This window comes from Nycticebus coucang, chromosome 22, assembly GCF_027406575.1.
Source record: "Nycticebus coucang isolate mNycCou1 chromosome 22, mNycCou1.pri, whole genome shotgun sequence".
In the NCBI taxonomy this organism is placed as follows: Eukaryota; Metazoa; Chordata; class Mammalia; order Primates; family Lorisidae; genus Nycticebus; species Nycticebus coucang.
Genome location: NC_069801.1, coordinates 48,494,034 through 48,505,583, shown reverse-complemented (window position 1 = coordinate 48,505,583; position 11,550 = coordinate 48,494,034). Strand labels below are relative to the sequence as shown.

At 38.6% G+C, this 11,550-nt stretch overlaps 1 protein-coding gene across 13 annotated transcripts in view; it reads right to left on the bottom strand.

The window, feature by feature from the left end:
- Positions 1-11,550, bottom strand: part of OSBPL9 (oxysterol binding protein like 9) — a 222,440-nt gene that overhangs the window by 49,692 nt on the left and 161,198 nt on the right. For 3 of the 13 annotated variants that reach the window (XM_053576466.1, XM_053576468.1, XM_053576469.1), the window contains exon 5: positions 5,693-5,761. The exons of the other annotated variants lie outside the window; for them this stretch is intronic. In XM_053576466.1, the coding sequence (XP_053432441.1) occupies positions 5,693-5,761 (69 nt within the window). The remainder of the gene's footprint in view (positions 1-5,692; positions 5,762-11,550) is intronic. 13 annotated transcript variants of the gene reach the window in all.

Below are 11,550 nucleotides of genomic sequence, written 5' to 3'. Positions count from 1 at the left end.
GCAAGAGAATCGCTTAAGCCCCAGAGATGAAGGTTGCTGTGAGCTGTGATGCTACAGCACTCTACCAAGGGTGAGAAAATGAGACTCTGTCTGTAAAGAAATATAAATAAATAAAAAATAAAATAAAATTACTTTTATTCTCCCCCAAATCCCATAACTGGCTCCCAATCACCACCATAGAAACATTCCTTTAATCTTAATTTCATATTCTCAGTGTTTAGTTCCCCCATGCTTTAATCTACCCCCATCAAATCCTGAAGTTTTCCTTCATCCTCCCTTACTAAAGAGAAAAGAAAAAAAAAACCCTCCGAATTCTTTTTTTTTTTTTTTTTTGTAGAGACAGAGTCTCACTTTACTGGCCTCGGTAGAGTGCTGTGGCGTCACACGGTTTTTGGTTGCAGTTTGCCCAGGCCTGGGTTTGAACCCACCACCCTCGGTATATGGGCCGGCACCCTACTCACTGAGCCACAGGCGCCGCCCAACCCTCCGAATTCTTACCTCGTCTAAGAAGACTTAGAAGTGAAAGTGACAAAGTGACAATACTTCTCTCCTAATCAAGTTTCCTACTTAACTTTCACCTTTCGCATGAATACTACACTCCGGACTTGGTATAAATGTTTACTTATTTAAAGAGTCCATTTATTTCTCAGTTTAAAAGTCCAGTATTTGCATGTACTACTTTTTCTTTTCTTTTCTTTTCTTTTTTTTTAAGACAAGTCGCAGGCTGTTGCCCTGGGTTGAATGCAATGGTGTCGATCTAGCTCCCAGCAACTTCAGACTCCTGGACTCCAGCTATCCTCCTGCCTCAGCCTCTCGAGTAGATGGGACTACAGGTACCCACATGGGGTCTCAAACTCCTGAGATCAAGTGATCACCTGCCTTGGCCTCCCAGAGTGCTAGGATTACAGGCGTGAGCCACCATGCCCAGCCCTGCATGTCCTACTTCTTATACACTTAAAATTTTAAGCTTTAAGAGCATGGAAATTCCTATGTTTTAATTTTACCTAAAAGAAACTTTTGTGTTCTTAATCATCTCTGACCAAAAAAACAAATCAATCCTGGGTGTAAAAGACAAAGCAGTTGGAGAGAAGAAGACTACCAGCTTGCCACACTTACACGTCCAGTCACCACCCAGTTAAGCAGGGGAGTAAGAGTCAGCAACCATCATGGCCAATCTCCCAACCCAACCACAAAATTCTGTCCTAAGTGGATGAAATACATTTGTTCAACAAACCCATCTCACACTTAACATTCACTTGTCAGATCTTTCCTATCTTTGGTCAAAGCATGCTCATCATTTTCACATTCCTATTTTAGTGAACTAGGGCCAAAGTTCACTTTATATTACAGCAACACCTCATCTTTGCATATATAACACTTTACCATTGTTAAAGCACTTTCTTGCCCATTATCTCAAAACACCAAATTGACATGGTATAGTATTACAGGAACAACAAAGAGCTGACAAACTTGGTTTCCAACTTCAGCTCAGCACTAATAAGATACTGTGGCTCTCTAACCTTCTCTTTTCTTACCTGCCAAATACAAGCGTCCTCCTCCTCCTATTGGTGGGGCAGCTACTACCTCTACCAAAGACGACAACTGGTAACACCATCAATTACTGGGCTGTGCCTATGGCTCAGTGAGTAGGGCGCTGGCCCCATATACTGAGGGTGGTGGGTTCCAACCCGGCCCTGGCCAAACTGCAACAAAAAATAGCTGGGTGTTGTGGCAGGCACCTGTAGTCCCAGCTGGGAAGCTGAGACAAGAGAATTGCCTAAGCCCAAGGCTGGCGGTTGCTGTGAGCTGTGATGCCTCCGCACTCTACCAAGGGCGACAAAATGAGACTCTGTCTCAAAAAAAAAAAAAAAAAGAAAAAACACTATCAATTACTACTATTCACAGGACTATTGTTGTTGTACCCAAACTAAAATTCAAATTCTGAACAAAAACCTTAAAACCCTTGGTCCTACTAAGACCACAGCAAAAACAACTTAACATATTTTTCAAATTCCAATGCAATAAATCTACTCTTATTTACAAACATGTCAAGAAAATGCTTGATATGAGTATAAAAGACCCTTCTCCGTAAGATGTGTTGTGTATAAAAACAAAGTTTAAGAAGAAAAAATCATAAATAATATATCCAAAACCCAGATATATTTATAAAAGTATCATTAAGCATCTTTTGAATACATTTTTAAAGATAACCTAGCCCATTCTATTAGAAACATTTAATATGTACAGCATAGGAATAAAAGTTACAGAAAAGGAAGGATAAATATATCTCACTTCACAGCTACTACAGTATTACACTATGAAAGAAGAAAGCAATTTCTTTCCATGCTACTGTATTATAAAAATATTAGAAAGACTGGCTTGGTTTTGTTTTGTTTCACATAGTAATATAATTATCAATAATTTAACTATCAAGACCCAGTTAAAATCAGTCAGATGCATTGTTTTTGCTAAATATTTATAATAAAAAGGTCAGCGGCATATTCATACATGAAGAACAAGTAAAGCATCTTTTAAGAATTTTCCCTCTTCTGCATCCTCTTAGAACTCCCATTGAAAAATCTAGTTAACATGTCCCTTTGAACAAACAAATCACCATTAGATTAAAAATCCTCCAGTGAATAAATGAAAACAAATTAGACTTAAATTACTACTATCTGAACCCCACCTAAATTAATTCTTCAAGAACAACCCTTTGATGTTGGTGGAACCTAAGAACCTCCCCTGGCTCTCTTCTCTGAGTTGCTGTAGGTGGCCTCCCACAGCTTTTCTTTATCTTTAGGGTAAACTCCACACTTCATAATGTCTAGTCAATGACCTGCTCACCAACCCATTTTTCTTTTGTTAATGTATACTGGGAGATTTGTACTGACAGTTATCAGCTTAAAATCCCAGAACTAGCCTAAGTGCCCTGGCACAGTAACCTACACATTTTTGATATGCTTAAAAAGAAAATCTATACATACATTTGCCCCATCTGCAATCAATAAAATAACTAATGTACAGATTGATCAGCAACAAGGCAACTAGTTAATAGCAATTAAGCTGCTTCTCCAAATCTAACAGGAAGAATGCACTAGAAGTACAAGTCTGGCTATAAATTCTGACTCACAGCACATCAAAGTCACCTAATCCAAACTCTCACTCACAGAAGTTAATTGTACATCTTTGAAAGTCATCTAGTCTTTGCTTGACTATTTCATGAGAAGAGAAACTCATCACCTCCTAAAGTAGAACCAATTCATGAAAATTATCTTAAAGTATTAACTGTTCCTCTTCCAATTCAACATTTAGAACACTAAGGCAGCACTATGCTTAATCATATTAATCTTTCTTAATGGGAGTTTTTGTTTTTAAACAAGGCTAAGAACATAGTCCTTTACAATGCTGAGGGTGGTGTGTCTTCCCTTGAAAAGAACTGAGAACAGGGCAGACCCTCTAAGGCAAAGTGTGACTTCAAACTTCTAATAGCAGCTTTTGAAAACAACTAGTGCTCTATACTTGCCCTAACATTTATTGCATTTTATCATAATTAAATATTTAACAGAGTGAGGGCGGCGCCTGTGGCTCAGTAGGTAGGGCGCCGGCCCCATATACCGAGGGTGGCGGGTTCAAACCTGGCCCCGGCTGAACTGCAACCAAAAAAGAATGGCTGGGCGTTGTGGCGGGGGCCTGTAGTCCCAGCTACTCGGGAGGCTGAGGCAAGAGAGTCGCTTAAGCCCATGAGTTGGAGGTTGCTGTGAGCTGTGTGAGGCCATGGCACTCTGCCAAGGGCCATAAAGTGAGACTCTGTCTCTACAAAAAAATATTTAACAGAGTGACTTCTCTAGCGCCAGCTCAGGTTGAATGAATGCGTTGTAACGTCTGGCAACTGCAGGTGCTATCCTGTCAGTCTTCCCCAGGACCTCTTGTCCTGAGATTTCTCGTTTCTGTTCTCTTTTTCCTTCCTTGTCTCTGCTCCCTCACTCCTTTTCTTCATGTCTAGCTTTTTTTTTTATTTGAGACAGAGTCTCAAGCTGTCGCCCTGGGTAGAGTGCTATGGCATCATAGCTCACAGCAACCTCCAACTCTTGGGCTCAAGCGATCCTCTTGCCTCAGTTTTTCTCTTTTCAGTAGAGATGAGGGTCTCACTTTTGCACAGGCTGGTCTCAAAGTCCTGAGCTCAAGCAATCTACCTGCCTCAGCCTCCCAGAGTGCCAGGATTACAGGGATGAGCCACCATACCCGGCCGATCTTTCCTTTTTTGTACTTGTCCTTCAGTATTAACTGAAGTGATGATGTTACACTACCAGCAATCAGGGCTGCGCCCTGATTTACTATATTGATGTAATTTATAATATTGATGTGCACAGTTCTATAATTTGATGATTTCTGCATGAATTCATTTCGAGTCTAAATTTAACACAATAATTACAGAAAAATAAAGATAAAATGGTCTTTGATGTAACAAGATACTAAATTAGAAAAAATTCAACAGAAATTAAGGCTCAATCTAACCATAAAATTCAGAAATCTATGTAAAGAAAAACCACTTATGTGGTAAATATGCTAAAACAAAATAGTCTGTAGTTTTCAAAAATACTTTTATTAATTTACAATTTACCATATGCAGAGAGAGAAAGAGAAACATAGACATCTGGGCCAATTTAAAGGAAATTTCTGAAATAATATCTAGACTGGCAGGAGTATCGAACGGCCTCAGAACTGTGTATCAGTACTCTCCAGTACCTTCCCACTACTTATGTTGAGTCTTACCATTTTTCTCAGAAGGCACTTAAAAGCTAGTAAATATCAACAAAATTAAGTCGGTTCTTACTAATGATTTTAAGTGGGACATTAAACACTATACACACAGCCCAATGTTTCACTTCCCCATAAAAAAGAAGAGTAGTGGCAAGGGAAATCTTTAAAACTGTGTGAAGTATGTATGAACCATCACTGCTTTGGAGAGGCACTCCCTTAGTAAAATGGTCCAGGAGGCAATTTTTGAGGCTAAGAGCTTTTGAAGTAATTCTTGCTAACAGAGGAAGAGTATGAATAGCAGAGATAAAGGGGGTCAAAGGTTGTTTAAGATCAGAATCAGGAAATTAAGAAATTTATGGCTGATTTGAGGAACTGATAATAAGGTAGCATTAAGAAAGCTAATAACACTGAAAATTCACAAATAAGTAATTATTTTCATATCAAATAATTTTTCACAGTGAAAACTCGAAGGGCCAAGTGCCCTATATGCAGCACTTTCTCTGATATGGAACAAAATAGTATACAATAAAAGTACGTTGCAAAAAGAGAAAAAGAAAAAAATTGAAATAAATTATTCTGCATTAAGTCTCATAGAAAAATTCAGAATAACAAGAAAAAGTTACCAGTAGTAGAACTGTAAAGGAGAATAACGACAGCTTAAAACTTTAACAAAGGAAAATCACCAAAGAAAACAATCCTCCTAATGAAAAAATAAATGGCATGAATTTGGATAAACTAGACTTTTTAAAATTAGCAAAACACACATCCTGTAATTAAAGTAATGAAAACTTTGCAAGAATGTCATTTAGATTAAACATGAGAGAACTGAAAAGTTTATGTTCACAATTAGAAATGTGAGATGACATGCATCACAGGTAAGCTTTCATCCACTGAAAGAAGTATAGGGCATACTTACAATTGAATCACTTACAATTATTTTTGAAAATTCAAGAACTGGAGAGATACCAGAAGACTGGAAAAAAGCAAGTGTGGTACTGATCTTCCGTAAAGGTAAGGAAAAGAGAGAATAGAAAGTTACCATGCTGTGAGTCTGACATCAATAATCAAGTAAAGGAATCATAAGAGAAAAATCTGTAACTATACAGAGGAAAAGTAGGTACATAAGCAGCAAGTGGCAAATTAAAAGAAAAAAAAGTACTATGCCCAACTTAATGGCTCTTCTGTTCCTTAGAAATTTAAGTTAGCAAATTAAGTTTTTAGACAACTAACATTTTGTCTTCCTACCAAAAGACTTAAAAGTGTTTTAATTATGAAAAAAAGTATACTAAAGAAACCAGAAATAGTAATTAAACCATTTTATGTGAAGCATACTAACACTGATTTCCTTGGATTACTGAAAATTTGGACACATTTATAATCCCCACGGTCCCTGTAGTTTATCTACTTCCACTAAAGGAAGAAGAGAATTTAGAGATGCAGAGAATTTCTGTAATTAATCACTTCTACCATTGATTATCGATTCAAAAAGGTCCATCAAACTGAGCGTAATATTAAACATTTTCCTCCACTGTACCTTTGGGAAGCTATTTTCCATTTAAGTCAACGTCCTGATAACATAAGGCTTCAAATCAGGTTCTCTATTGTAATATCAACAAGTTAATGGCTACGTCACCAGCTGCTCAGTACCCCAAGAATGCCCTAAAAAGGTAAAGATTTACCTGGCTTATTGTACCCTCAATGAATCCCCAACAATAAAAAAAAAAAAAGGTAAAGATTTTTCTGTAGTCCTAAATGAGCAGTTCTGACATCAGGGATGCATAATAATATTACTATTTCTTTCAGGGTTAGGGGTTCTGCTAGACACACTGCAAGCGTTCTCATTTCACCATCACAGTATAGTGAGGCAGACAGATATTTTAAAAGTGTTTACCTAAATCATCTAGCTGAAATTTTTTTAAAGTTGGAATTCCAACCTAGTTCTCAGACTTCAAATCCATTATACTTTTCTATTAAAACACAGTATTTGAAAGGGTTCATGACATAAGGTCACTAAAATGTAATTTTAAAAAATGGCCTGGGGAGGCTTCATGTGGTGAAAATGAGCACAAGCTTTAGGAACTGATCTACTTTTTTTTTTTTCGTAGAGACAGAGTCTCACTTTACTGCTCTGGGTAGAGTGCCGTGGTGTCACATGGCTCACAGCAACCTCCAGCTCTTGGGCTTATGTGATTCTCTTGCCTCAGCCTCCCAAGCAGCTGGGACTAACAGGTGCCCGCCACAACGCCCGGCTATTTTTTTTTTTGTTGTTGCAGTTTGGCCGGGGCTGGGTTTGAACCCACCACCCTCGGTATATGGGGCCGGCACCCTACTCACTGAGCCACAGGCGCCACCCAGGAACTGATCTACTTTTTATAGAACCTGAATCTATAATTTCCTAACAAATTACCTGTGTGATCTAATCAAGTTACATTCTCTACCTCCATTTTCTCATCCCTATGATGGGTATAATAACAAACGACTTGGGTGGTACCTGTGGCTCAAAGGAGTAGAGCACTGGCCCCATATACCTGAGGTGGCGGGTTCAAACCCAGCCCTGGCCAAAAACTGCAAAAAAAGAAAAGAAAAAATAAAACAAAAACGAACGACTCAAGATTACTGGACAGATGAAATGAAATAATATCTATAAAGTAACAAAGCAGTAGGTATTCTAACTCCCCTTTATAATTTAGAGCCTTATTATTTAACCAGGATTCATAACCATATTGCTAGGCCCTACATACTGCCTAACATATGGAATACTAAATGAGTATTTAATGGATAAAAACAAAATGAATGAATAACTAGGTAACTCTATGAATCACATGCAATTTTCATAGAGATGTACAATCAAATAAAGGATACAAGCATAAGTTAAAGTGTATTTAACACCCCCCCCTTTTTTTTTTGTAGAGACAGAGTCTCACTGTACCGCCCTCGGGTAGAGTGCCGTGGCGTCACACGGCTCACAGCAACCTTTAACTCTTGGGCTTACACGATTCTCTTGCCTCAGCCTCCCAAGCAGCTGGGACTACAGGCGCCCGCCACAACGTCCGGCTATTTTTGTTGTTGTTGTTGTTGTTGTTGTTGTTGTTGCAGTTTGGCCGGGGATGGGTTTGAACCCGCCACCCTCGGCATATGGGGCCAGCGCCCTACTCACTGAGACACAGGCGCCGCCCTTAACACCCCTTTTAAAAAGAAAAACAGACAGATAGTTGATGAACTCTTAAGAAGATAATAAGGAATGAAAATTTAAAAGAGCAAAAGACAAAACAAGTGATAAAACAGTGTGGAAAATAGATAAGACAACAAAATCCGACATGAAGTATTCATAAAAGTACTGGTTTTATTATGCCTAACCACAAAAGTAAAGTGTACTCAATTATTACTTTGACAATAGGTGAAGAGTGAAACAATATAAAGAAAACCTTTTCTTCCACAAAAGAATCTAATTTTTGAACATATATGACTTCTTTAAAAAACTAGAATTTTTATCTTTAAATTTACTGAGATAATATTTATGCATGTTAACTTTATGCATAAATATTTATAAATTTTTTATAAATTTACTGAGATAATATGCATAATGTTAAAGTTATGTAATTTTATTAACATAATGTTAATAAAATAAAAACAAATCTGAATTGGCCCACAGGTTGTGACAGACATGAGCTGCTTTGCTAAACAGAAATCAGTTACAGATACCAGTGCTAAAATTCATAAACTGTGATAATAACTCTTAACCCAACTCCTTACTCTTCATGATATTTTGACTTACACTGATACACCTTTTGACTTACACAACAATACACTGATTCTATAAAGTGATTTGCACTTGATCTTAGCCAAAAGGCCAAAAAGCGATCTATAAAGTGATTTGGTTAAACAACTGATCAAGGTCTGGGGATTTGAACCATTTTCCTCTATTAAAATCACTGATAGTTTGTCTTTCCAAAAGAGACTCCCAGTTTATTCAACAAAATAATATAAAAATAAAACTAACCAAAACAAATAAAAACCTGAAGTCTGTAAATAGGATGACCACATATCTTAGTTTGCCTCAGATAGTCTGTTTATGCCTGTCATCTTAGCAAAATTATTAGCAGCCTCCTTCACTCTCAAGGTGCCCCATATTAGACAACAAATTATATGGTCACTCTATCTATAAAGGATATCTTTAAGACACAAATGCCATGAAAGGCATATAAGACTGCCTCAGAAGATTCAGGATGTAGCAAATTACCTTTTCTTAAAAAAAAATTATAAAATCTAATATGAAACATGAGTTTACAGGCTTTGAAGGCAGAAAGCAATCTACAGAAATAAAAGACACCAGAATTCAAATCAATTAATATTAACTGAGTGCTTACCTTATCCTAGATAGAGAAATGAATAATATTGAAGTTGCATTAAGGTGCATTTGTTAAAAGTTATTTTATTGACACACTAGAAGTTTCATTTTGAAAAGGTTATTTACACACACACATACACATCCCGGAAATAAAATACATGAAACAGTTATTCCTTGGGAATGGGACTGGGGAAAGGTGGCATTTGAGACAGACTTCCTTAGTTTTTACTTTATATATTCTTTAAAAAAAAAAAAAAAGACAGAATTTGCTGTTACCCCTCAAGCTCCTGGGCTCAAGTGATCCTCCTGCCTCAGTCTCCAGAATAGCTGGGACTACAGCTCCTCCCCACGTATACCCAGCTGACTTTTCTGCTTTTGTCGGGTGGGATCTGACTCTTGTTCAGGCTGGTCTAGAATTCCTTAGATAAGTGATCCTCCAGTTTCAGCCTCCCCTAGCATTAGGATTACAGGTATGAACTATTGCACCTGGCCAGGCAGGGTTGTTTTTTCTTAAATAAATATGCAGGGCAGCGCCGGTGGCTCAGTGAGTAGGGCGCCGGCCCCATATGCCGAGGGTGGCAGGTTCGGACCCAGCCCCGGCCAAACTGCAACAGAAAAATAGCCGGGCGTTGTGGCGGGCACCTGTAGTCCCAGCTGCTAGGGAGGCTGAGGCAGGAGAATCACCTAAGCCCAAGAGTTAGAGGTTGCTGTGAGCCGTGTGACGCCACGGCACTCTACCGAGGGCGGTACAGTGAGACTCTGTCTCTACAAAAAAAAAAAAATAATAACAAAAAATAAATAAATAAATAAATATGCAATTAGTTTATAGTTTTAATTCAAAAGTTCTGTGTAAGAAGTATTCAGACACTACAAGTTATAAATATTTTTCAAAATCTTACAACCATTTTAGCATGAAAAATCATCTGCATTTCCTTTTAAAATTACCTACGAAATTCTAAAATGTCTTTACATATGGCAAATACTGGAGCTGTTAAGACATACCTTGCCAAACAAAACAAAATGTGCATAACAAATTTATAACCTTATTTAAAAACAAAGTGCAGGGCGGCGTCTGTGGCTCAGTCTGTAAGGCGCCAGCCCCATATGCCGAGGGTGGCGGGTTCAAACCCGGCCCAGGCTGAACTGCAACCAAAAAATAGCTGGGCGTTGTGGCAGGTGCCTGTAGTCCCAGCTACTCGGGAGGCTAAGGCAAGAGAATTGCTTAAGCCCAGGAGTTGGAGGTTGCTGTGAGCTGTGTGATGCCATGGCACTCTACCGAGGGCCATAAAGTGAGACTCTGTCTCTATAAAAAAAAAAAAAAAAAAAACAAAGCGCAAACTAGCACAAACACTTAAACTTAGCAATCAGCACTATACTGGAATAAATGAAATGCCAAAAAGAAAAATGGGGGCGGCGCCTGTGGCTCAAGGAGTAGGGCGCCGGTCCCATATGCCAGAGGTGGCGGGTTCAAACCCAGCCCTGGCCAAAAAAAAAAAAAAAAAAAAGAAAAATGGCCAATAAAACAAAGCAGAATATTAAAGGTTTTTTATTCCACATCCTTCCTGCCAGCAACATGATCATGACTCAACATTCAAAAAAGGAATTTTATAAGGCCAGGCACAAGGCCTGTAATCCTAGCAGTCTGGCAAGCTGAGGTGGAAAGATCTCTTTAACTCAGAAGTTTGAGACCAGCCTGAGCAAGAGTGAGACCCCATCTCTACTAAAAGTAAAAAAATTAGCCAGGCATCGTGTGGATTCCTGTAGCCCCAGCTACTTACAAGGCTGAGACAGGAGGATCATTTAAATCCAGGAGTTTGAGGTTGCTATGAACCAAGCTGAGGCCATTGCACCCTAACCTGGATGACCAAATAAGACTCTATCTTTAAAAAAAGGCGGGGGGAGGGGGTGACAATTTTATGAGGTACAAAAACACCTACTACCTCACATCACCTAACAAACGCACTGTTTGACCATGTAGTACTGGCTATCTGCTAACACTTTTCTTCTGAGATGTTTCAGTTGGTCAAAATCATAGGTTAAGTCACTCTAGGAGTAAAAACACTGAATGTTTACTAGCATGGAATTAAAAAAAAAATACATTCTTCATTTCCCCAATTTCAGATCAAGAGTATTTCGGGGAGCCTATTATTTTGTTTGGTTTTGTATGTTTTTGAGACAGTGTCTTGCTCTGTCGCACAGGCTAGAGTGCAGCGGTGTCATCATAGCTCACTGCAGCCTGAAACTCCTAGACTCAAGCAATCCTGTCTCATCTGCCCAGGTAGCTGGGACTATAGGTAGGGACCAATGCACCCAGCTGATTTTTCTATTCTTTTTTTTATAGAGACAGGGTCTTGCTCTGAGGTGCTTCCTCCACCTGTTCTCAAACGCTTGGCCTCAAGCAATCCTCCCCACTTTGTCTTCCAAAGTAATTGTGCTAGAAT